The following is a 26,501-nucleotide window of genomic DNA, read 5'->3' on the forward strand; positions in this document are numbered from 1 at the left end:
CATAATGGAAAATAGTGACATGTATGGATCACAAAATAAGTGATGTTTTGTGCCACTCTTTCTAACCATTCCTCATGATTATGCACGTAAAGTTTTATGGTTCAAAGCAGCTAGACCTGATGTTCCTAAATCAAAATCAATGTTTTTTTGTTGCGAGGTTTATTTTAATGAAAGTACGAACAAAAAGCTAATGATAAGGCAGAGGGAACTGGAGAATAAACTGAAGAGCGCCCAAGTTCTTCTTCTTGAAGCAACTGCACTTATTTTTACCAAAAAGACCCAAAGCTGTGCGCTGTGCTGTGTAGCTTGAGGGGATTGAAGAAGCAAATGAAAAAAGGTAATTTTTCAAGCCCCAGCGGTTTTCCCAATCAGTCTTGTTGGCTCAGCTCGTTGATAATTAATTTCTCGAAAAAAATTGTCCTGAACCTTAAGCGTTGCTTGCTCGATTCTTCATGGTGCAGATGGCATCGGCCTGACCAAGCGGCCACAGCCTGAAGATAATGAGATATTTCAGGCTGCGCTTAATTATCAAAAGGGGTTGCACCAGTCGATCTAGTGCCTTTTCAGCGCAGCTTTTTTGTGGAAAGTTCCCACTGGATGCCTTTCTTTGGCCAATTACCGACTTAATTGTCTTCGGCGCACTCGAAAGAAGTAAAAGGCTCTTTCACTTTGCCTTTGCATTTCACTTTGCGGTCGAAGGCTGCCGGGCAAATCGAAGAAGTTCTCCGCACAATTATGACTTTATATTTGCAGTGTTAATAACACGAATTGCCCCGTCTGCATTTCAGCTCGCCTGCTTATTGCGGCAATTTGTCTTTTGTTCCTACGTGTAGCGTTTCCGTCTTCGGCCAGGTCACTGCTCTAGTCCAGCGAATTCCTGCAGCATCTTCAGCTCTAAATCGGCAGAGGAATTGAGCGAAATGCTGCACGCCACTGTAGCTAATCCTGCTGGCTGTTTCCTGTAAAAATCCGGGCCGGTACAAGAATGGCAAACATTAGCGCAAACATGTTGCCTCGTTAATTAGAGTGTGTTTTCCAGCGAAAGCCCTTTTTCAGCCGTCAAGTGGCCCATGAGGGCCGTTCGCTGGCAGGATTGCCACAACTTTTTAATTGGCTCCCTAATCTATTCCATCTATTATGAATGGAGTGGTTTTGTGCATTGTCACGCAGACAAGCAGCGGTTCTTGTGCATAATTTAAAGCCGCACTTATGGGAGGATGTTTGCCTTGCATTGTTGCTCCAGAACGCCATGATTCTCGACTCTAATTATCAGGTTTGTTGGGCTTTAACTGTCTGCAAACCAGGCAAATCTTGAGCGATTAAACAACCGATGGGGCAAAGAGTGTCGTCCCAATTTCCCATCTCGCTCGATCCTGCTTGGAATGACAGCGCCACGTGGCAACCGATGCGGAAAAATCGCTTTCCACCACCGTTTGGTGTTTGATGTTGCGACCGTCGAAAAAACCCGACTCGGGCCTGATTAATCTCCCAAATCATAGGCGGCCAAATGATAGACTGCAGTGCTCAGATCCATCAACAGTGTTTACACTAAGAGACGAAAGTGTCGAATGATGGGCACTCCCGAGTTTTATACAACACTCGATCCTTGTCTGTTTTCGGTTTTATGAAATCGGGCGATGTTGCCGATTGGGCGTTTTGGAAGCAAGTTGACGGAAATCAGGGGGAGTCCCGGTGGATGTTCGCATCGGATGGCAACAGGGCGTTCTCAATTCGTCTATTCTTGACTCAGTGTTTGTTTTCCATGGCCGATTGGCTGGGTTGAATAAAAGATTTACGGGAACTGGAAACTTCAATTGATTGGGTCGCACTTTCCCTTGATGAAAATCGTTGGTTTGTTACGCCACTGGGTGGACCATACTTTGCTCTATAAGTGAGCAGGATTTCTGGCCAAACGGCTCATTTGCTGATGTTTTGCAAATTTTTTAAGAGTTTGAACTTCGAAAGATGACTGTGGCGTCACTAAATTGCATACACGCTTCGCCATAAATCAGCAGAATTCGGAAAAAATCGCAGATTCTGCGGCCGTTTGCCTTCCAAAGAGAATTTTTTGACATTTGCAATTCAATCATTTTTTTCTTGGAAGGAGCTGGCAATATTTTTGTACGCTACTGAATAGCGTACACTTTTCTCCACAAATGTCGTTTAGCTGAGGCCAATTGCACAGTTCCTGATAATTTAGCGAAATGTTAATTAGCTGGGTGCAGTTGTGACTCCCGATGAAGACTTTTTGATATTTACTTTTAAACAATTTACATCTCCAGAACGTCTTGAGTTAGCAAGATGCTTGTTGCGCCACTGGATAGAGCAGCATTTTCCCTATAAGGGTCAAGGACCTCAGCTCTATCGCACTTTGAGCTAGCATTTTGCAAATTTTTAAACATCTAGGTGTAAAAAAGTGTCTTTGAATGCAATTCAAGGTTTCGCCATTTACAATTCAGCAGTTTATTTCTCCCAAATTGTTTAAATCGTCAGGGTGGTCCTTGCGTCCCTCGATAGAGCACATTTTCTTTGAGTGCTCAAAATACTCCGAACTTTTCCGCAGTTTGTTGAAGTTTTATGAACCTTTAGAAAGCACAGCGATAAATATCAGCCGATACGAAATTACAGGCCCTGACCCTGACCCTGACCTTTCAATAATTTCTCCCTCAAAACTGTTTAGAGCTACGACAGCTTCTGTTGCGCCAATGAATAGAGCATAGTTTTCTCTATAACCAGTGCAAAAACGAAGCCAGTTGCACGTTTGGTTGTTTCTTTGCGACATGTTGAACATTAGGGTACAAATGTTGCTCCTGGAAACAACGACGTTCCCATTTTAAAAAGTTGGCAAGTTTGCCGTTGAAAAATTAATTTATTTTAAACAGTTTTAGCTAATAAATGTTGCAAATGTTTTCAATAAAAATACTATAAAATTTCGATGAATGTAGGTTTCCGTTGAGTTGAGTTTGAAGCAGATTTTCTGGCCGTTGGGTGTCAATGGCAAGGCAAATATTGGAAACGTATCTTTCAATAACTGATTTTTTGCAAAACTGTCTGAGTTAGCGAAACTGATGTTACGCCAATGGATAGAGCATACTTTTCTTTATAAATACGGTGAAATTCAGGTCGATTCCGTTTTTCGTTCAATTTGTGCAAATTTTTGAGCAACTAGGTGTAAACAGGTGACCGGACGACACATTTTTGTACATTTCAATAGTTAATTTGTGGACAATGGTTACTCTTGTTACGCCACTGGTTATGGGAAGATATTTTATAGGAATGTTCTAACATTCGGATTGACTTTTTAACCTTTTGTTAGTTTTTTCAAAATTTTGGGGTAAATATGTTTTTCGAAAATTCTGCAATTTGACATTCAAAAATTAATTTCTCTAAAACACTCTTAGTCAGTAAGTTGGTTGTTTTTTCACTTGGTAAAGAATTGTTCCCTCTGTAAAAAGTGTGAAATTACGTATATTTCCATGCATGGAACCATATGATGGTTTCAATAATTTATTTCTTAAAAACTGTCTGAGCCAGCAAAACTCTTGGTACTCCAATAGATAGAGCGCCCTTTTCTCTGTAAAACCTGTGAAACTCGGCAGGATTTCGGTTTCTGTCGAGAAGGTTGAATTTTTTGAACGACTGACTGCAAATGAGCGACCGAAGAAAAAATTTGGCAATGTTAGTTTCAATAATTTATTTCTCAAAAACTGTCTGAGTCAGCAAAAATCTTGGTACTCCAATAGATAGAGCGCCCTTTTCTCTGTAAAACCTGTGAAACTCGGCAGGATTTCGGTTTTTGTCGAGAAGGTGGAATTTTTTGAACGACTGACTGCAAATGAGCGACCGAAGAAAAAATTTGACAATGTTCGTTTCAATAATTTATTTCTCAAAAACTGTCTGAGTCAGCAAAATTCTTGGTACTCCAATGGATAGAGCGCCCTTTTCTCTATAAAACCTGTGAAACTCGGCAGGATTTCGGTTTCTGTCGAGAAGGTGGAATTTTTTGAACGACTGTAAATGAGCGACCGAAGAAAAAATTTGGCAATTTACGTTTCAAAAATTTGTCTTTTGAAAACTGTTTGAATTAGCACAGCTCTTGCATATCTTTTTATGCGTGCTGTGAAAATCGCGTAGATTTCAGTTCTGGTTGAATCTGTGCACATTTTTCAACAAGCGGGTGCAAATGGTTTGTGCGATGACAAAATATGAACTTCTACCTTTCAATTATTCTTCTCGCGAAAACTGTTTGGGACAGAAATGCTCTTATTGCTCCATTGGATAGAGCACCCTTTTCTCTATAAACAGAGCAAAGCTCGAGTATATCATTCATTATACTGAATTTTTCCAAATTTTTAAAGAGCTGATTGCAAACGTGTCCAATAGTTGGGCATTCTCGCAAAAACCATTTGAACCAGCAAGACTTTTGGAACGCCACTGGCTAGAGCAGAGTTTTCTCTAGAAAARGTGAAAAACTCAGGCAATGTCCGMYTTTTGCTGATTTTATGGAYATTTTCAAACACCCGGTTACACTTTCTTCAACCATCTATTTCTGGAAAATCGCTACATCTGGAAAGACTCCTGAAGAACTGGAGTTGAARGAATTGAGCTTCAAGTAAGACGAGACTGAAAAGAAGCYACAAAGTTCCAAAACATGCAARATGAGAGTGGAAACATCGAAGGCCATCTAAGAGAAGGAAGGAAAGGAAAAGAAGCAAATGTTGCAGAATGTTCTTAAGCTACTTCTATGGCTTCCATACAACAACACTGAAGGGTTTGATTGGAGATTGAAGAGAGAAGTTGCGTTGGTGCTGTCGGTGTCTCCACTTCATATTCCACCTTGTACATTATTCTTCTCATTGTTCGCATGTTATCGAGTCGCGAGGGCCTTGCAGCCATCGCCATGTTGGACCCACCCATTGCAAAAACCCTCCAGGGTATACAGAGTAAACCACAAGTCCGATTTATTGGCCTTTGTGCTTCGGAGGTGGAATGTTGAAAAATTTCGTCTAACTGTTAATGACTCGGATCCAGAAGAAATGGACTTTGAAGGTTTTAATCACGACAAACGCAGTCCTTCGGTAAAATGGTAAACAAAGAAGCGCCTCCAGCTAGTTCATCGGCTTATAATTAAGTTCGCCTAGATGAGTGTCTTCGCTGTCCAGATGTTGACCGACCGTCCAATTAAGGGCCATAAATTAGGATTTGACAACGATTAAAATGGGCTCAGCCGAAGAAGTTGATGGCTTAAATTCCCAGGGATTTTAATAGCATAATCATGTGAATCTACTGCCCTGGATATCTCCACCCAAAATCCTCTCTCCTCTATAAAAAGCGCGCCAGCCCAATTTGAATAACCGCTTTAAAAACAGAACTCGTAAATCAGTTTCCCCCCAGGTTTATTTAGATACTAGGAAACTTATTAATGTTATTTTGACGTCCTCTAACCGGCCTATGACTTATTACCACTTACTTACCAGATTTATGTCCCGTTCACTTTTGTTTTGATGACTTTTGGGTTTGCGTGGCCGCCGCCGATATTTTCCAAACCAATTTCTTCGTTTTGATGTGTTGGGCGATGGAACTTCGTCGGCTGGGAATTCAAACAGCAAAGAAATATTAATTTCCGCGTGTAATCCGATATTTTCTAGCCGGCTGAATATGATTAGACCTGAAGGGCCCTTTGTGTTCTTTCATACGCTGCAACAACCACCGTCAATCATCTGGATTTTGCCGGAAGAAATGCGCTTAATAAGCTTGAAGAGCTGGAGTTCAGTCTTGAGGCCTACAGGGTTTGCAAAATTCAAGGCAAACTCTTCAGGAGTTTAGATAGATTCCTATAATCGAATGGTCGTAATTTTTTCTGTAATTTCACGTCTATTTTGGGTGGTTTTCATGTTCCWGCATTGATTGTTCYCGAGTTTTTGTGTRAACTGGTTCGCTGTTAATCAGCCTTTCTTTAAGGTCCGAAAAGTCTTCAATTTTCGATATTACATGACTGTATTTGGTAGATTAACAAGCAACAAATGCACATTTTTTAGTCATAAGCCAAGTTGGTTAAAACAAAGTTTTTATAGGCGTTTTTCAAGAAATCGAGCTGAATTTTGGCACAGTTTACAATTTAATCCTCTTGAGCGGTCTGATGGATGGAGCTTCAACTCAGAACAGATCTTTGACTCTTAGCAGGCCGAAAAAAAGTTCAGTTTCAAACAGCAGAAGTTTTTTCTTTCTTTTTCACTCATTTAAAAATCCTTAAAGTTTCACTGCTATAAACTGATCAGCTTTAAGCGTGATTTTACTGAAAATCTGAACAGTTTTATGGTGAAGTGTGAGAATTTCAAGTAGTTATTTACGTTAGTTTGTAAGTTATGATTTTTTCAAGAAGTGTGCAGTTGGGCGGAAACTTTTCGTTTTGAGACCGACACTTACCAAGCTGGAAAAACTTCGGCTTTCGGACAATATTAATGATAATTGCTGCTGCTTCCGATTCAAGCATCTTCTAGAGACTGTAAAAATGTTTGGTTGCTATTGGCTAAAGTTTGAAAGTTATGAATTTTTAACGAAGAGTGTGCAGTTGGAGAAAACTTTTCGTTTTGAGACCGACACTTTCCAAGCCAGAAAAACGTGGGCTTCCGGACAATATTAATGAAAATTTCTGCTCCTTTCGATTCAAGCATCTTCTAGAGACTGTAAAAATTTTTGGTTGCTGTTGGCTAAAGTTTGAAAGTTATGCATTTTTAAAGAAGAGTGTGCAGTTCTGAGGAAACTTTTCGTTTTGAGACCGACACTTACTAAGCTGGAAAAACTTCGGCTTCCGGACAATATTAATGAAAATGTCTGCTGCTTTCGATTCAAACATCTTCTAGAGACTGTAAAAATTTTTGGTTGCTCGCTATTGACAAAAGTTTGAAAGTTTTGAATTTTTAAAGAAGAGTGTGCGGTTGAGAGGAAACTTTTCGTTTTGAGACCGACACTTACCAAGCTGGAAAAACTTCGGCTTTCGGACAATATTAATGAAAATTGCTGCTGCTTTCGATTCAAGCATCTTCTAGAGACTGTAAAAAAATTTGATTGTTGTTGGCTAAAGTTTGAAAGTTATGAATTTTTAAAGAAGAGTGTGCGGTTGGGAGGAAACTTTTCGTTTTGAGACCGACACTTACCAAGCTAGAAAAACTTATGAACTTTTAAAGAAGTTTTCCACTTGAATCCGTTGTATACCGAATTGGTTACATCTAAATATCAGCTTTAGGTGTGATTTGACTGAAAATTTGCTTATTTTAACGTGAATTGTTTGCTAGTAAGTGTAAAAAAGTCTAATGTGGAGAAATCTGTTCGTTTGAAGGTGCGTAAATGCACCCCGAGCTTTCCTGATCTTCTGACATTAACGTGAACCTTCATTGAAGAATCTGTACAAAACTCGAGAAACAAAAGGTGAATAATAAAGTCGAATTTAAATGATGAATTTGGAGACAAAACCCCGACTGATTCCCGTCTTTATGGAATCGTAAAAGAGCCTAATAACTTCGAGGATGTGCCGAGTGTGAAACGCACCAGAAGATAAAAGTTTATGCGCTCGTAAAACCTTAACAATGTTCATTTGATGCAAATATTAACTACCGAATGGAAACTGGCGTTTTATGGACACATTCGGTACATCGGGAGATGGAATTTTGAACGTTAAAGACGGATTTTAGATGTTTTTTATACCTGCCTCGCCACAAAGTGAACACCGGGGGGATTTGCGTGTTTTCGATCGGCCTGATTGCAAGTTTTACCGTAAAATTCGGGTCACAAAACGAGCAAAAGCACTTGTTGAGATTCAGCAATTCCGCCTTGTGCTTTTCTAAGCACAATCGAAATGTGAACACATTCACTGCAAAACAAACAAATCCACATTCGAAACGAAACGGCGGTAAATCGCTTTTGTTTATTTGCAGCACCGGCTTTGCTTGTGGTTACAAAATAATTGTTGTTACAACGATAATTCGTCCTTTGGCGCTCAATTTATGCAGCCATCACTCATTCGGAGCCGCGAACGATTCATATGTTTGTTAATGTGCCGAAGGAGAGCTGTCAATGCTCCTGCAAACCCATTTGTTGCCATTGCTGCAGAACCGGACTTTTTGCATTCATATCTCAGAAACGACTAAAAATCCTTTTGTTTTTTTTCATATTTATAGTTATTTTGCTCATGCATACATCACAGGGCTTTGCCCCTTAAATTTTCGTCCCTATATAGCTTTCATGTCCTAAAACACAGGATTTAAGGAACTTTTCAAACTATTTTTTCAGTTTCAACCTCCAGTGCCACCCAAAATAGAGCTTCTTATTGATTTGTACCGTTTTAAAGATCAAAGTCTCTTCTCTGGTTGTTCACAATGCGATTGTTGTGCTCTTTCAGAGAATTTTTGTGATTTTTTTTAATTTTTCTTGCTTCGTTTCACCCCATTTGCATGCGAAGTTCCAACCTCCAGTGGGGCATCTGGTGCCCCTTTAAAGGTCAAAGTTTCTCCTTTGTTCATCAACTGTGTGGTTTTTGTGTTCTTGAGAAGAAAATGTTGGGGATTTTTTCAAGATCTTTGTTGCAACTTTTCACGTCGCTTGCATGTGAAGTTTCAACTCCCAGTGGCCCCCAAAACTGAGCCTCTAGAGCAGATAAGTTTGGCAATTTTTCAGTCTTTGGTGAAAGTATTCACGTTTTTTGCATGCGAAGTTTCCAACTTCAGAGGCACCCAAAATAGAGCTTTTAAAGGCTTCGTTCTTGTATCATTTTAAAGAGCAAAGTCTCTTCTCTGATTGTTCACAATGCGATTGTTGTGCTCTTTAACAGAGAATTTTCGTGATTTTTCTAAATTTTTGTTGCTACGTTTCACCCCATTTGCATGAGAAGTTCCAACCTCCAGTGGTGCCTCTGGTGCCCTTTTAAAGGTCAAAGTTTCTCTTCTGTTTATCGACTATGTGGTTTTTGTGTTCTTGAGCAGAAAATGTTGGGGATTTTTCCAAAATCTTTCTCGCTATGCGGTATTTTAAAGAGTTTTGTGTTGTAAAATAGGGAATATTGGTGATTTTTCAGTTTTTGGTGCAACTTTCCACACTTTTTGCTTTTGCATGCGAAGTTTCAACATCCGGTGGAGCCCAACAAAGTGCTTCTAGAGAGTTGCTTCAGGTACCACAGTAAAGAAAACATTTTCTTGTTTGATAGTCCAGCAAAGAGGGGTTTTCTAAACAGCTGATACTTGAGGAAAGCACTAAGTACATTAAAGGCGAAAATTTGTTTGCGAATATTTTTTTGCAGAACTGCTTTTAATTAATCACCTTATTATGCTCTTAGTGGGGGGAACGCGCAAAACTCGATAAATTTTGGTGTTTTCAATCAAAAAATAACAGTGGCGAAAAAGTATTGCTCCCAACTTTCGACATGCTGTAGGCAAGTTTCCAACCAATCACCGCCCATCTTTAGTGGGTCCAGATGGAGCCTTGCACCATGGGTGGTGGACTTCAATAAAATTTCGAATCTCCAGAAGCTTCTGAGGTGATTCCATACATTTTACGGCTGAAAGGGGGCCACTGGAGCTTTTATTCCCCCCTTCAGTCATTTCATTAGCAGCGAGTTATAAACGGTTTTAATGACGATCGACTCACAAGTTTACTCACTACTGTAAAGGCCCCCATTAAGCGGGCCGATGCTTATTTTAGTGCCCAATTTCATCCGAGTTTATGAGCGAAACGTTAAATCGAACCTTCGCATCAATTTCGTAGTGTAACCGAAGAATTTCGGATTTTAAGGTCCATTTCGGTGTTTGCATTATCTTAATAAGGTGGCAGACAGACGATTTTGTGTTGGAAATTGCTGTGCCTTGGGAATTCAGACGCGAGATCAAGAAGCCTAAGAGGAAAAATAGATGGGAAAGTGCCAAAGTTTTATAGAAACCGCTCGCTTCTCCTGCGGATGACTTATAGATTCCCACTTAGTGTGTTACAAAGCTAATTAGTGCCGCTGAGCGCTATTTTTACTTAAAAGCATATCTCCGCCCGATTTTCACGCGTTTGCCACTCCATTTATTATTTCCGAACGGTTCGATTAACAAGTCGAAAAATAGACCCGACTAGACTAGAGGTAATTTGGTTATTAAAAATTTGCCATGGGCAATAGTGCAATAAGTCTGTTCCCTTGGACCGACTGCGCCCCATTTGCTCCAGGTTGTCAAGGAAACGGCCTGGGAGCGACCCGTTTGCACCCTTGGCATGTAACACTAAACGAACAATATTTCGGGCGATTGTCGAAATAGTTTCGAAAATAAACCGAGTGTCGTGTCCGTCAGTAGCACCTCGAAATACCCGAATAAAAAATCGGTAAACAGAAGAATTATTATCTAAACAAATAAAATTCGAAATTTCTCACGAGTTTTAAATGGGGAAAATACACTGTAAAATCAAATTGATGAAAGCCATATGTGTTTTATGCTCGTTTTACGCTCGAAAGCGGATTTTAATAGAGACGTGCCATCTGAACGATCAGTACTTGAGACGTTGATCGGATAATGACCAAGAAAAATGCCCTTATTTTCATTCGCGGATTGCAAATCGAACTGCTGCTGAGAAAAGTGAAATAACCGGTGATATAAATCGCTTATGACACGCTCCGTAGACCAACTAAGGAATATGTAAATCGTTTCAGTGTACGAGGATTGGTCAAAGCAATTCATTTCGTTTCAAAATGTATGTTGTTGACCCAACTTTGCACCGGAGTTGCTTTTGCCTAAGAACAATAATTTAAACATTCCGAAGCTTCATAATAAGAGCATGCTTCTTGCCGTTCTGGGCTGGTATTTACGAATTATGGCGCTGCAGAAGTTTGAATATCATCGCCAGAGAGATAAAAATGGAAAAATTCTGAAACAAAGTCCCTGATGATGACATCAAATCGAAACTGGCCCACCACTGAGCAAGCACTTTGATCCTCAAAATGCTGTTGACAGCATCCTTCAGTCTTTTCTGGTATTGTTTTAACTAATTTTTATGTGGCGCTTGCAGAGCATTGAAATATCGTCCTCGGAAACGGCAACTTTTAAGAGTTCATACTAAAATCTCTGAAGATGKCWCTRGTTCGAAACTCGCCCRTTTAATKGCCTGTAATTTGCTCTTTCAAAAGCAGTTAAGAGCATGCTGATGTTTTATTCTGCTCTTTTTTTGGGGAATTTTCATATGGCGGTTGCAGAAAATTTCGATTCCGTCGTTAACACAAAAGTTGGAAAATTCGGCAAAAATTCCCTGATGATTGCATAAAATCGAAACCTACCCACTATTTAGAGAATTGTATACTCTTTGAAATACCGTTGCCAGCATCTTTCAGTCTTTTCTGGTATTGTTTTAACAAATTTTTATGTGGCGCGCTCGAATATCGTCCTCGGAGACGGAAAATTTGAAAAGTTCATACGAAAATCAAATGTATGTTGCTCCAACCTCGTATCGGGTTGCTTTGGCGTAAGAGCAATAATTAAAAAATTCCGAAGCCTTAGCAGGTGCTGGTAGCATTTAAAGATAATTTACATCAACCGTATAAACGATGCAGAAAAAATGCAGGAAATCGTTTAATCGCCGCAGTAAATCGATTCCTTTCTCCCGATCGGGCACTTGAATTCTGTTTCGGTTCTCCTTTGTTTCCACCTGGCAACTTTCTCCCCAATCGGTTTGTCTTCACAGCACATTAAAACAACCGGCAACTTCACTGTTTGGCTTTAATTAATTAAGCGCCAATTAGCAATTACCATAATCCATTGGTAATTGCCTTATTAGGTGCGCAAACACGTGATTTATGGGGGCTTTTTGCAATGCGCATTATTAATTAGTGGGCTTTGCATTTATTCAAATTAATCGCGCGCATTGGTAAACACACTTGTCAAACGTCGATTTTATACGCCCGCAGCCAACAAGGTTTGGTGGGAATTACCGCTGGTGCAAGCAGTACTTTCGCATTCCCGGACGAATGGCGGGAAAAAATCAACCAATCAGATCGGAGATATGGGACGGTTGTCGTAGAAACGCTGCTCTAGGTGGAACAGTTTTCACCAGCGGTGTACATTTCATTTGAAATATTCGTCGACTATAATCTAGTTAATTGCCAGGTGGGTCTCAAAGGGTGGTCCTTATCTCATTAGCATTTTTGCCATTAAACCTGATTAATAAACATGTGCAAAATGCACGGGAACGTTAAACCTCGCGGGTGGTCAAACTATCTCTTCAGCTTGTTATCGCGTGGTTTACGTCATAATCAATTAATTATCGTCTATAGTTTTATGCAGTTTTGCATCAATTAATTTTTCAGGCTTAACTGATGATGATGATGGCTTCGAGTCGAAACTCTGTGCGTATTTACTTTTTTATTGGGTCCGCATCAGAAGGTTGAATGAACAGCAAAATGCGGAAAGTTTCTTGAACAGTCTCTAAGGATGGATTGAAGTCGAAACGCCATCAGGTGAAAGAATTTGTCGGCTCTGCCGACTTTTCTGGATTTGCAGGATATTTTAGATGCATGATATGGGGAATTTAAAATTTACTTGTTTTTACAGTTGTGCAAAAATTGTCTACCACTTAAAAAAAGAGTTTCGAAATTCGCATAAACCTAAGATTTGAAGTTATAAAGACACTAACACGTTTTGATCGATCGGCAAAGATTTTTTTAGGGAAATCAATTTTATTTTCTGCTTTAAACACGCAACGGTGGTGCAAATGGTCATTTTCGAAACACTTTGCATTCGAAATAGGTGGTTGCTATGACAACGCCACCAATAACCAAGTTGGGACGGGATAATTTGCACCATTGTCCAACGGGTTTAAATAAATCATCCTTCATGTCTGGTTAGTCAATGTACAAGGATCAGTGGCTGATGAAAATGAAAACTGCAAAAACCGAGCGAATTTTGTGAAATATTGTCGGTTGATTTGCGCCCCATCGGCCAACGTTAATCCAATCATTTTCGGAATGTTACATGGAAGCGAAAGCACCCCCCGTACTCATATCAATATCATCAATATCGTCTCCTGCAGTCTAATACGACGAGGGCGGTAAAAGGAAAATAGGAATTCGGGAATGTATGGGTCTGCTTTAATAAGAATTTCCCGGTCCCGCTGCTGGACATCATACAGTTGCCATAACCCCGACGTTCATAAACTACCCCTAGCAGGAGCAGTTACTTTTTACGACCCCGCAGGAAAATTCATTCCGCAGACCCTGTTCAGGACAATGGCCGAAAGCAAATCACGCGTATTGAAAACCCATATAGTAAACTGTCCGACGCAATCGTTTTCCTTTTCGAGTTTAATTTTCCACGAATGTTCTGCATTACATGCAACCCGATAAGCGCCGTAAGACCCCCCTTTATCGGAGCCTTGATAGCCCGACCATCACTCATCGAAAGACTTTCTTGTCCAAACGGCTGAACAGAAATGTCTAGGAATCGCTTTTTTAAGCTCAATACGCCCCTGTCTGGCTTTGCCTGCAAACAACTGACGTCACGGTGCCAGACAGCCAATCAGCACGTGAGGCTCAAGGCCTGCAACGTCACAGTCCAGGGCTGGACTGAGAGAAAATGAATCAATATTTCCTTTCAGTGTCAAATGCCAGTGGTTCGGAGCACCAAATTTGCTGGTCAAGCAGTGGGACAATTAGTGTCTTGTCGGTCAATGTATTTTTTATTACAGCGACTCCGAGTCTTCCAGACATTCCCGGAACATCAGCAGCTTTTTTGCCGCTCTTGTGCATGATCAACGAATTTCCTGTTAACGCCCCCCGACATAAACGCGTTCCATATTTACTTTAGTGGGAATATTCGAATTTTCTGGGTAATTAAAGCCGAAAATTTACAAATAATATTTTATGGACGCCGTAAAACGGATGAATTTGTTTTTGTTCGCGCGTAAACAAAGTGGCAGGGTGCAAAGCTGTAAAGTTTTTAGTGTCAAAGTGATGCAGCCAAGGTTCGAACGATTGACTGATTGGACGCAGACGGTCCAGGATTTACACCGCAGTTTCCAAACGTTCGTTCCTTCATCGCATGTTAAATAAATGGATCCGTTTTGTATGTGGGGGAAATCGTCGAATTTGCGCTACTGCGAATTGATGCTGGTGTCGTCAACATGTCAATTCAATTCAACATGGATTTGTTTTCAGCTGTCTTCATGGCAAAATTAGAGACTGGCCGAAGATGGTTTGACATCGAGAAAGTTCGTGCGGGACTGCCATTTTCCGCGTTTCCAGGAAAGTTCAAGATTTCCTGTTGATCACACATTACATTTTCACTAGCTGAAAGAAAACACTGCTCATTTTCAAAAATTCCTGAAAAGGCGGGAGTGGATGTTTTCAGACCGATTAGAAAAGTATCCTTTATAAGACGTGAAAGTTCCAAAGGGTGGTTCCGCAGGTTTAACAGTGGAATGTTGCTTCACAAGAGCTGTTTTCGTTCCCAACGCTCGCCAAATGAAAAATTTTGAAAAATTCCTGAAAAACCAAAGGTTACTGAATTTTTGCAAAATGTTCGGACGTTTTGGCATCGTTGGATAGAGAATTCGAAATTCGATTCCGTCATATCAACATGAGTGAGGAAATTCGAGCAGTTTTGACCCAGAAGGCGAAATTTGAATCAGACATTTAGGTGCAAGATTTGGCCAAAATTTCATGTTTTCCGTTCTGTTCTTGCTCATTTCTCGGAAGCAAAATGGGCAAAAACGATCATTTTTACATCATTCGAAAGAGAACTAAATGGCCCTTTGAGAAAGTGAACTATCGATAAGGAAATGTTGGCAGTTTTTCCAAAAAAGTCTTCGTTTCAGGAAGTTTTAAGTTTGCGTGTTTTTCTGTTGAGATTGAAAATCGACTCAAACAAGGCGCTGCTTTTTTCGAAGTTTCTCAAGACCCATTAAAGCCACAGAGTTAGTTTTGGCATCGTTGGATAGAGAATTGAAAACTCGATTCAGAAATAACAACATGAGAGTGGAAATTCGAGTAGTTTTGACCCAGAAAGCGAAATTTGAATATCATACATTTAGGTGCAAGATTAGGCCAAAATTTCATGTTTTCCGCCCTGTTCTTGCTCATTTCTCGGAAGCAAAATGGGCAAGAACGCTGATTTTTACATCATTCGAAAGAGAACTAAATGGCCTTTTGAGAAAGTGAACTATCGATACGGAAACGTTGGGAGTTTTCTCGTAAAAGTCTTGATTGGAGCTGATTTTGTGCTCACGGCTCAAATTCACAAGGATAGCAAGCAGTTACGCCACTGAATTTAAATAAAACTCATTAAGGATTATTGCAAAATCGCTTTTAAAAGTGAAAAACCAATGAGAATTTTAATTTACGTTTACTTGGATCAGCGTATATGCAGCCTGTGGTTGGGAGCAGCTAAAACACTGGTCAAGCAGTGGGTCAATCAGTCAAACGCTAGACAACGCTTCAAACGAGACAATTTGGCCTTCAATAGAGTTAACAGAAAACCGAAAACTTTTTGCATTCCTACAAAAAGCACTTGAGCATGACAAGCACCCAACAGGTACCATAAAATCAGCAACCATTGTGTTCGGTTTTGCTTGGAAACTTCCCGACTTTCACGTTAACCGGAAACAAGCGAGCTTTTCTCCGGATCCTCTCATCAAGCTAATTAGTGCGGGATTGGCCGGAGGCGGCCAATTGAAAAAGGGGCGCCACTTACGCCCCATTGGTTACCATTATGCATTGTGCTTGTGGAACAAGGGCCCCATTATTGTTTTGTTGGCCTCGTTAGGCCCTCGATGAATGAGCCCCGGCATAATTGGCCCTAAGAATGGCAGACAAAAACCGCTGCAGATCTGAGCGGAAAAATGGTGTCATCGAGTGAAAAACCAGAGCGGAAAACAGCGGGATCGTTATGGGGCTCCCAAATAAACAAGCAGCGATAAGCCGCAATAAGCCGCTCAAGAAGGCTGAAAAGCCGGGATGGCCATAGACGACAAAATTGGTTTCTGATCGGGCCTCAGGTGGCTCTTTGCCACGTTAACTGCTCCCTTGGGCAACAGCTGGACAAAAACGAAATTAGGTGAAGAAATATTCCGCTGTGGGCTCAAAAGGGGGCGAAATTCACCCTAAACGCCGGCTTCAACTCTTAATCCCGTTCTCCACTTTTTTTTGTTTTAGAAACATATTTTTTCATCCGAGTGCCTGCTAAAGCGTTCGATTTGTTGCAGGCAGTTAGGATTTCCCGCAACCCTCTCTACAATCTTAAACCTGACTCCAACAGCCCACAAAGAACGATGCATGAAGATGGATTTCTTCGTGGACAAGCAGAAAGAATTATGCGCCAAATACGACAAAATTTTACCGGTAAGTTGAGGGAGAATCTATTCTGTTCTCTATCGCATCTTTAGCTTCTATTTATTGTTCCTTTGCTCTTATCATCTAATTCTCTAGGTTCCAAGTTAATTAACTTTTAGTTGCATTTTCGTAAAACTTCTGGTAGTTTTTCTGTCACAAGTTCCCCTTCAACTCTGGAAAAGAGGCCGCTGCACAAAGACCTCATAAACAAGCGTTAAACACTTTCAGGAAATGGCAAAAAATTATTTTAAACAAAAAACTAATAATTTTGTCTCTATTCGAGTTGTACCGAGTAGTAGAAACCGATTACTCCATACTGTTTGACTTTGCTGACGGGACACCAAGACCAAAACTTATGTAAAATCCCTATAAAAATTCAAAAATGCCCATTTCCTTAGATTGAAAAGCAATAAAAGTTTCTGCAAACAGGACAACAACGGAAAAACACTTGCAATATTTCGAAAAGTTTGCAGGAAGGAGAAGAATCACTTTATTTGACAATTACTCTATAACCGTTCAGGTTGCAGACGGGACAGACCGAACAAAAATGTACAAAATCATCCGAGAAATGTAAAAAAGCTCAGACGTTACAGTTTTTTACAAACAACTTCGATCTAGTTCACGTGAAACTGCATTCTTTCTGAAGCGACATTTCTGACAGACCTGAAGAGCAAACTACTTTGCAAACGGGACAGATAGAACAAAAAATTTGTAACATCATCTAAGAGATGCGAAAATGTCCAAATTTTTCAGTGTGATTTAATCAAAAACGCAATTTTTGCAGTTACTTGATTAGGAATACTCACTAAGTCCTTTTGGACCATAAAGAATATTATTTTTTTAGGGTGAAATCTTTAACAAAACCTTTCTATTTCCAAGGCACTTCAAATGCGAATCACCTGTTAAGCATGCGATTTGCAAACGGGACAGTCAGGACAAAAAGTGTAGAAAATCAGACAAGAAATGAGAAAAAGTCCAAGTGTTACGGCGTGGTCTTATCATAAAGGCAGTTTTTGCAGTTAAACGATTTAAAACAGTCACTAAACCTCTTCGAACCATAAAAAATAATTCTCCTTAACTCCTTAATGTGTATTTTTTCGATCGTTTTAGTGTGAAATCTTTAGCGAAACCTGCCTAAGACATTTCAAACGCGAATGACTACTGAACCTTTCACTTTGCAGACAGGACAGATAGGACACAAAATGTAGAAAATCACCCAGGAAATGCGAAAAGCTCGAACATTGCGGTGCCGTTCAGTCAAAAAGTCCACACACCAATCAAACTGTCCACAAAACACTCTTGTGGAGTACCTAAGACACTTCAACTGCGAATCACTTCTTAACCGTTGCTTTTGCAGGCGGGACAGTCAGGACAAAAAGTGTAGAAAATCAGACAAGAAATGAGAAAAAGTCCAAGTGTTACAACGTGGTCCAATCATAAAGGCAGTTTTTGCAGTTAAACGGTTTAAAACAGTCACTAAGCCTCTTCGAATCATAAACATTTAATCTCCTTAACTCCAAAGTGTATTTTTTCGGTCTTTTAGTGTGAAATCTTTAGCGAAACCTGTCTAAGACATTTCAAACGCGAATGACTACTGAACCCTTCACTTTGCAGACAGGACAGATAGGACACAAAATGTAGAAAATCAGCCAGGAAATGCGAAAAGTTCGAACATTGCGGTGCCGTTCAGTCAAAAAGTCCACACACCAATCAAACTGTCCACAAAACACTCTTGGGCAGTACCTAAGACACTTCAACTGCGAATCACTTCTTAACCGCTGCTTTTGCAGGCGGGACAGTCAGGACAAAAAATGTAGAAAATCACTAAAGAGATGCGAAAATGTCTAAACAAATAGGGTTTCTTGATTACAAAGGGGATTTTGCCACTTAAATAATTAGGAGCACTCACCAAGTCTTTTTACACCCGACAACTCCAATTACACTCACTCCCATTTGCGTTTTTCAGTTCTTTAGACGCGATCAAAAGAACTTTTCTTAAGATACTTCGAGTGTGATTTACTGCTGCTGCCATTCGCGAGCTGAACAAAAAATTTAGGAATTCGGCAAAAGTTGGAAAACTGCCAATTTATGTTTCCTAGTTGAACTACATTGTGGAAAGAGAGTGTTAACTGCAGCGTTTTTCCACTAGGCCGTCCTCAGACCAGACAAACACAGTTGTCGGATAACTGTTTTAAAGTAATTTTTCTCATTAAGGCTCTTAAGCAACCAAACTAACCAAACAAGCCCTAAGATGGGTACACAGAACCAGCCGCTCTAGGTAAATCCATTCTCTACTCAACGACAATATTGAGCTATCTAAAATAAAGGTCAATTCCCTTGATGGTATTTGACAAACCATCAATACCCTTTGAACATGTTTGATTCCCAGAAAAAAACCGTTCTTTCGTCAACATTAAACATACTCCACCTATGCAAACTCTGCACACACACACACACATCGAGAGATAGCATGTGTTGAGCACACATCGTGTACAAACCAGCCAAACTGAACTACAACGTACCTCAATTTGTTATTGTTTGCACCTTAAGACAGGCAAATATTTGCCGTTGTTGTTGCCCGAAGCGGAGGTGTTAATAAACTGGCTTTTAACAGCAGCCACTCACCAAATCGCTCTAATTATTGGCAGCGCCACTATCTGCATGATCCCCATCATTCTCTTCCTCTTCGCGAGTAAATCGGTTCATTTTCTCCAGATCATTGGAAACGGCGCCAAACTGGCCATCGAAGAGTGCCAGACGCAGTTCGCCTACACCCGATGGAACTGCACAACTTTTGCCGAAAAAAACAACACTTTCGGCAATGTGGCCACCATAAGTAAGCTGCTAGCGTGAACAGGAACCTTCCTCAGTTTACTAAGACTCACTTTTCAGAAAGTCGCGAAGCTGCTTACCTGAACGCGATTTCGGCCGCTTCGATGGCATACGCAGTAACGCGGGCCTGCACCAAAGGCGAGCTCTCCGAATGGTGCTCGTGCGACAACAAAATAAGGTAAGCCGGATTGTCTCGGAGAAGGTAAGCGCTACTGGAACCTGCCGGTTTCAGACAGAGAAAGCCGACGAAGTGGAAATGGGGCGCCTGCTCCGACGACATCAGATACGGCGAGAAGTTCTCCAAAGAGTTCCTGGACGTGCGGGAGGATCAGAACACCGCCCTGGGCCTGATGAATCTGCACAACAACGAAGCAGGACGGAGGGTTAGTAGGGCGCTTCTGAGCACCATTGGGCCAACCCCCTAATTTGGCTTGTTTAGGCGGTGCGGTCGCGCATGCAGAGAACCTGCAAGTGCCACGGCGTTTCCGGCTCCTGCAGCATGCAGATCTGCTGGCGACGGCTGCCCACGTTGAGAAAAGTGGCCGAAGGCCTCTACAAAAGGTACCCAAATTTGAGCCGATCATTCGTTTAAATCAACGCCAACATTCCCTTTCAGATACGAAGGCGCTTCGCATGTGAAGTACGTGGAGAGGCGCCGCAAGAAGCTGAAAGTGATCAGCCCGGACTTCAAGAAGCCCAACCGAACCGACCTGGTCTATCTAGAAGACTCGCCGGACTATTGCGAGAAGAACGAAACGTATGTGGGTGATTCTTGACGATTTCTTCACACAGTGACCGATTGAATTTGCTTCAGCTTGAACATTCTGGGGACCCGCGGGCGCGTCTGCAACCTGACTAGTCAGGGCATCGACGGCTGTCCTTTGCTGTGCTGCGGAAGAGGCTACCAAACCAGAGTCAAGGATGTAGAGGAAAAGTGCCAATGCGCGTTCGTCTGGTGCTGCAACGTCGTCTGCAACACCTGCCGATCGCGGAAAGAAGAACACGTCTGCAACTAGTTCTTCCATGAAGATGTCGAGTTCTTCTCACACAAGAGTCTTGATCTACAGCTTTATTTATTCTTTATCGTTTAGCTCAGAAGCTATTTTTTAACGTGATACTATGCCCTATCTGGATTGGTCGACATATCCCTTCTATGTGAATGTAGTTGTTAGCTTTTTCACGTAGTTTTACTGTTCAAAAGGCTTTGGGCGCAGAACTGGCACCGATTGGAACTTTACGTCCTCCTTAGCACCACCCTCGTCAGGGCTTTATACTATTTAGACTCAAATCGTTACCATTCTGTGCCACTTTCAAAGATCTGAGCGCTCCGCGGTACTTAACTAGCGAGTATTTTTACGTAATATACTGAATGTGTCCCCTTAGATTTGTATATAGTAACGTGTATTCTAGAACGTAAAGAATGTTTCCTAGTTGGTCGCATGAAGGCGTCCCCAACCAAACCACCAAGACCTCACACGGGCATTCGACAGAGTCCCCGGCTTCGTACGACCAACATCAGCGCATAACTTTGTACTTAACGAATTTACATAGACTACTGTAAATAGAATTTTAATATATTTGCCTAGCGTGTAAGTCTTCTAGCTTAGCTAGCGCGTAGCGATTATAGATATTGTAAATAGTCATGTTAGGGTAGTTGGGGGGTGATTTTTCGCACGCGAATCAAATTGGCTCCGGCTGAAAGCTGTGCCATAAAAACCTGAGGACGAAGCAGCCCAAATAAAAAAACGTCTTGAAATCACCGCGTCGGAAAACAGAAACTTGTAGACTTTTATGTAACCTGATGATATTATAATAGAAGTACCTCGTAAATTGACTTAACAGTAATTTGTATTTATTAATTTAAATGTTGATTGCATGGATATGTGCAGTATTATTAAAATCTTTGTGTAGAAGGGTTGCGTTATTTTCAAATGGAGGAGCAAAAAACAAAAAAAACCGGTTTCCTTAAATAATCATCAGTTACCATTATTCAGGCGACAATAACAGTTGCGTCGTACTGTGTAAGAATAAACTTATCTAAATGAGCCCAATGATTACATTAGGCTTTGGCCAAAAGCGCCAAGTCGGAGATGCATTTGTTGATGTTCTGTTTCTCCTGATCGGGAGTGATGGAGGCCTTCACTCTGGCCACCACATACTCGATAAGGTTCTTCTGAGCAATTCTGCGCTCCGCATTGGTCTTTTCCACTTGGTACTCCAGACGGTTCTTCACGGCTTGATAAGCTGTATGCAAACGATCCCGGTAGTTGGCCTCGAGCTGCAGAGCCACATTTTCCCGCTTGGCCGCCAACAGCAAGTTCTGACCTAAAATTAACAGCTTTTGTGTGATTTATGTTCAGTACGAACGGCGCAAAACATTCACAAATTTCGATAATTATTTATAAAACGATCACTTCCGATGCCTCAAAAGAGAATCTTAAAATTTGCAGGCCGCAAAGCGAAAAACGCAACATTCGCACAAACACTTTGATTGTTCAAACATTCTGTATACCTTCAATGGACCATTGGAGCTTTTCCTCATTGGCTATCTGGCTCTGCAAGACTTCCTTCTCATTTTCTCGCCCAGAATTCCATTCCTTTTCGTAGTTCTACAGAAAACCAGCCCAAATTTAGCCCCCCTGAGGATTCATTTCGCGTTGTAAATCAAAACTTACGTCGATGTCCTTGTCTAAAAAGGCAGCCACTTTGGGGCCTAATTTCTTGATTCCGTAGGTCCACATGATCAGAATGGACAGTCCACTGTAGAACTCGTGCTCCAATACGTAGATTTCCTTGCTCACCAAATAGGTGGAAAGAGTGAAAGCAAAGGCGTAGGGGCCGGTCACTCCAGTTTTGTTGTAGAAGGCCTGGAACCACTCTTCTGGAACGAAGCCAAAGCGCACTTTGCCAGGTTCCTGTCGTTGCTGAAAACATCCACAATCATTAAAATCACTGGGCAAACCCTCGTAATTGTATTGTTGACTCGAGCACTTACAGGCCTTAAAGCAGTGGAACTGGCAGGCGTATCAGCAACAGCGGCCGCATTGCTAGTGGCTGAAGTGCCAGTCGCCCTGCACAACGCCATCAGAGCCCTGGAGTTTTGACCTGAGTAAAGACGATTACATAAACATGTTGAAACCGAAATCGACCTCTATTTGATGGCAGAGATAGGCAAGCTAACTGGGACCTACCGGAAAGAATTGCGGCCCTCGAAAGCATGTTTTTGCTAGATTTCCCCTACACAGTTCTTAAATAAAGCCCACAGCCCCTTTTTCAACTGGCAAGTACAAAAGTCAGATGGACAGGTTACGTAAGCCCTATGACAACTGTCGACCTTGTGGATTGCTTCGCGACTATTTGGCAGCGCCGCTTATAAGGCGGATTTTTCGCATTCCCGACTTCAATCTGTGAAACAAACAAAACACTTGCAATAAAAAAAACATCTTTAATTATTAATTGACAAACTCCTATTGGTACATAGAAAATGAGCTATTCACGCTGAGGTTTCGGCGGTTGGTGTCCTCAATTTTTGCAATTTCCTCCAGGCGCCGGTTGATTTGAGCCGTGTTTCTGTCGATCCACTGCAGGGAGTTCATGTGGGCGTTCAGTATTTTGCTGATTTGGGTTATCTGCGAAAAAAACTGACTAATTCTCGGAACAAAACCGTTTTTCAGCGTCCTTACTGGGTTCGAGACTTCTTCGTCCTTATTTGATTCGTTGATGCTCTCGATTATCTCCTTCAGATCATCAGAAATCTGCTTCAGCTGGAAATCGATTATCTCCGAAAACTGATACCTAGAAAAAAATTAGTCAAGCAACTAAAGCTTGCAGGACTTGAAGCTATGCTTACATCTGGTTCCTGTCGATATCAACAATAGGAACATCAACCAGCTCCTTCTCTAGAGGAATAATCAGCTCCTCCAGCTCCTTTTGCTGTGCCAAAATGAAGTCCAGCTCTTGATCCAGCTGCGACTGTTGCTGCTTGACCTTCTCTATGCTGCTGTTCAGGCTCAGGATTTTTTCCCCTAGAAGACGCAACATCAGCAACCAATCCCTTTAGTGAATATGGAAACAATACCGTTTGAAACAAGCAAGCCGTCCCAAGCGTTCAGCTGTTTGGCTTGATTAATGAAGAATTTGCCTTGCTCCTCCAAGTCGATGGTCCATTTATTGATCGAATCCTCCAACTGGGCAAACGTTAGCGCCCCGACAGCAGGAGCAGGAGCAGGCGCAGGGGCTGCAGCGGGCGCCGATGTGGTCGGAGCCCTAAAAAACAGCATAAAATGCGCTCCCACAACGAGCTCTGCAGCTGAACTTACCCGGCTGCACTGGTAGCAGCGCCTCCAATGGAAAATCCCGAAGAAGCTGTTGTAGTAGTGGCTGCAGCTGTTGTTCCACTCGGCAACGGCTTAGCGGCATCAGTAGTTGCAGTTGGAGTTGGGCCGAATTTCAGGACTAGCCAAAGGGAAATGTATTGGATTTTTTCTAAGTATACATACACAATAAAATGGAAAGCTATTAGTTACCTGAAGTGGGCGCTGTGGTGGCTGCACTACTCAAAATCGGCGTAAATGTGGCACTAGACGTGGCAGTGGTGCCTGTGGAAGCGCCGAAACCAAATGACAAACTAGGCGTGCTGGTTGAAGTAGCTGGAGCCCCAAAACCGAAAGACAAACTGGGAGCACTAGTCGAAGCTGGCGCGCCTAATCCAAAAGACACGGTAGGCGCTGCGCTAGTTGCAGTTGGGGCTCCAAGCCCGAAAGATACGGTAGGGGCAGCACTGGTTGAAGCTGGCGCTGCTCCAAGCCCAAACGACATAGTAGGCGCAGCACTAGATGCAGCAGGAGTAGCAGCTGAGCTGCCAAAACCAAACGACAAGGCTGGGGCTGCGCTAGCAGCAGGAGCAGGACTTGAGAAGCCTGAAAACACGTAGTCAAAATTCAAAATTTTCAAAGCATTTTTTGCCGGTATATTACCTGTTCCAAACCCAGCACTGTTTGAAGCTGCCGCTGGCGCGCCGAAGTTTAAAGTAGGCGCAACCGCTTGTTTTGGCTGGTTGAAGTTGGCGCTAAATCCCAGCGAAGGGGTACTTGAAGCTGAAGCCAAGGGAAACATTGTGGAGCCCGGTTTGCTGTCTCCAGATGCTGCCGATTGGCCCAAATTAAACTGCAAAGTCCCCGCTAGAACAGACATATTAATAGATTCTTAATTAGGTGCACAAAGAAATCTTAACGGCAAGGCAAACTTTATAAAATTCGGGCGATTTCCCTCAAGAAAATCAGTCAAAAACAGTTCAAAACGGCCCAGATTCGCTAAATTTCGATAATTTCCCTCGGCTTTTGTGAATTGGAGGTTAGAATTCTCAATTCTGAAAATTTCCACTTACCCGAAGCAGGAGTACTCGTTAAAGGGTTTGTAGCGGTGCCCGTCTTGGGTGGGTTCGCTGGTGAACCAAAATTGAACATTTTCCGGCTAAATTAACAACAGGGCTAGATATTTAATAAAATTATTCGCGGTTTTACAGGAGTGACATTTCAACAACAGTCCACAGATCACCTAGGTTACTCTATGATCTGTACAACAGTCCACAGAACATACCCTCTTATATTTTTGGGGGGATATTTTGTGCAACAGTCATAGATAAAGACGAGACAACAGAGACAAGTAGAGACCATAGAGAAAGTAAAATAACAAAAAAGTCTTCGTTTCAGGAAGTTTTAAATTTGCGTGTTTTTCTGTTGAGATGCAAAATCGACTCAAACATGACGCTGCTTTTTCCGAAGTTTCTCAAGAACCATTTGAGCCACATAATTCGTTTTGGCATCGTTTATTTTACTTACTCTATGGTAGAGACTAGAAAGTAGGCGTGAAAGAAACCGTCCCTGGTGACGTGCTTTTCCGGATACACATAAACCTGATCGACCAATCGCTTGTCGACTCTTTGAATACAAGACATGTACCATGGCAACGAGTGAATATAAACCTTAGACAAGGAAAGAGAGTCTCTTTCCTTGTCTAAGATATAAACACATCAACTTTGAAATTTGTAGTTATTGAAGTTTTAAATGAACCAGCAGAGACAAGACTTGTCTCTGGAGACAACATTAACAGCCTTATAACGTTGTCACGTGCCGATGTTACAAGCGTTCTGAAACCAATACGTCACGTACGAGTAAAACGAGCCTGAATAAATATGAATGAAATTCCAGCAAATTTTTATTTTTACTGGTAATTGTATGAGAGCTTTTTAGAAATCAATCATCCATATTGGTTCGCCTGCATGTTTATGCAACGCCTGGCTTACAAATAATACTAATTTTTTCTTGAAAGCAAGAACAAGGCGTTTAAATTGTTTCGATTTTAATACTGTACAATCAATATGCACTACGCTGTATAACGTATAACTGTGTATACCTATACAAATAAAAGTACATGTGTAATACAGAGTGCTGTGTGATTTTCTGGCCTAATTTTAAGCAAGAGGCGCCGTTTCAAACGTACGTCCAAGACGTCATAGTTACCGAGCTATAAATCGTTCGCTCGTGTCATTCCGTCGAGTTAGTCGACTGTGAAATGGCGGAGGATAGAGACGGTGGTGCGATTAGCTCTGCAAAAATTTCGAAATATTACACATCTTTTTAATTTCCCCGGGGAAAATTATGAATTTCCGTAAAGCTAAACGTTTCGGGTGTCGTTTTGTGGTATTTTCTCGATCGCTGGCGTGATTTTTACAACAAAGTACGATTACACAAAATCGGTTTTTTTTGACGTTCACTGACAACCTGGAGATATCATTTTGCCATGCGCCGATTAGGAAACAGGACATCAGGAAATACCCAAACTGTGCAGAGTAAGAACTTTGAACGCTTTATAAGTCAATAACCCTGAAGAATTGAGCGTACGTCTATAGGAACTTTTCGCCTGGAATATGTACAAAATCTGATATACATATACAGCACTCTGCTTAAACAACACTGATTTAGCCAAGCGAACTGTTTTGGGCAGAAAAGTTTATATAAATACGTAAAAATTACTCATAATTACGAAAACCAGTCCGTGGAGAAACTCCCGAATAGGGCAGCGGCGCTTTGTCTCATTGCCGACGCGGACTCCTGCGCCTTCTTTGTGGTGGATTTCGTGGGCTTTTGAGGGCTCGCCTATTAAAAAATACACATCAAAACCTGCCAGGTTCATTGCAACTTAGCGTTAGCAGATGGTTAAAAAAAATCAGTGAACACTGTTAAAGGGGAACCCCAAAAAGGCAAACAAACAAAAACACATTTAGGAATGTTTTCCGGGCTTTGAAGCCGTGGTCTATGGGAATTTCTTC

General features: G+C 41.5%; 4 protein-coding genes across 5 annotated transcripts in view; 1 reads left to right on the plus strand and 3 right to left on the minus strand.

The window, feature by feature from the left end:
• The window catches only part of LOC109537233 (protein Wnt-4), a 24,207-nt gene extending 3,123 nt beyond the window's left edge, over nucleotides 1-21,084 (plus strand). Inside the window, exons 2-8 of the mRNA XM_019903860.2 lie at nucleotides 16,213-16,348; nucleotides 19,055-19,175; nucleotides 19,232-19,349; nucleotides 19,404-19,554; nucleotides 19,611-19,732; nucleotides 19,788-19,928; nucleotides 19,986-21,084. Coding sequence (XP_019759419.1) covers nucleotides 16,283-16,348; nucleotides 19,055-19,175; nucleotides 19,232-19,349; nucleotides 19,404-19,554; nucleotides 19,611-19,732; nucleotides 19,788-19,928; nucleotides 19,986-20,187 — 921 coding nt within the window. The 5' untranslated portion in view covers nucleotides 16,213-16,282 and the 3' untranslated portion in view covers nucleotides 20,188-21,084. The remainder of the gene's footprint in view (nucleotides 1-16,212; nucleotides 16,349-19,054; nucleotides 19,176-19,231; nucleotides 19,350-19,403; nucleotides 19,555-19,610; nucleotides 19,733-19,787; nucleotides 19,929-19,985) is intronic.
• Nucleotides 21,085-21,131: 47 nt separating this feature from the next.
• On the minus strand, nucleotides 21,132-22,496 carry LOC109537234 (ATP synthase subunit b, mitochondrial). Its single transcript, XM_019903861.2, has 5 exons — nucleotides 22,363-22,496; nucleotides 22,167-22,276; nucleotides 21,847-22,095; nucleotides 21,684-21,780; nucleotides 21,132-21,496 (listed from the first exon to the last, which is right to left on the minus strand). The coding sequence occupies exons 1-5, from the start codon at nucleotides 22,388-22,390 to the stop codon at nucleotides 21,231-21,233; spliced, it is 750 nt and encodes a 249-aa protein (XP_019759420.2). The 5' UTR covers nucleotides 22,391-22,496; the 3' UTR covers nucleotides 21,132-21,230.
• Nucleotides 22,497-22,603: 107 nt separating this feature from the next.
• LOC109537243 (nuclear pore glycoprotein p62) lies at nucleotides 22,604-24,936 on the minus strand. The gene is made up of 8 exons (XM_019903871.2): nucleotides 24,558-24,936; nucleotides 24,148-24,351; nucleotides 23,698-24,090; nucleotides 23,491-23,626; nucleotides 23,250-23,437; nucleotides 23,022-23,196; nucleotides 22,855-22,966; nucleotides 22,604-22,800 (listed from the first exon to the last, which is right to left on the minus strand). Exons 1-8 carry the CDS (start codon nucleotides 24,634-24,636, stop codon nucleotides 22,639-22,641), a joined length of 1,449 nt encoding a protein of 482 aa, XP_019759430.1. The 5' UTR covers nucleotides 24,637-24,936; the 3' UTR covers nucleotides 22,604-22,638.
• A 578-nt stretch (nucleotides 24,937-25,514) lies between these two features.
• The window catches only part of LOC109537238 (conserved oligomeric Golgi complex subunit 1), a 4,812-nt gene continuing 3,825 nt past the window's right edge, over nucleotides 25,515-26,501 (minus strand). For both annotated transcript variants that reach the window (XM_019903866.2, XM_019903865.2), the window contains one exon: nucleotides 25,515-26,328. In XM_019903866.2, the coding sequence (XP_019759425.2) occupies nucleotides 26,212-26,328 (117 nt within the window). In that variant the 3' untranslated portion in view covers nucleotides 25,515-26,211. The remainder of the gene's footprint in view (nucleotides 26,329-26,501) is intronic.

Source organism: Dendroctonus ponderosae, unplaced genomic scaffold (assembly GCF_020466585.1).
Source record: "Dendroctonus ponderosae isolate FM_Combo_2020 unplaced genomic scaffold, Dpon_F_20191213v2 Dpon_F_20191213_10, whole genome shotgun sequence".
Lineage (NCBI taxonomy): Eukaryota > Metazoa > Arthropoda > Insecta > Coleoptera > Curculionidae > Dendroctonus > Dendroctonus ponderosae.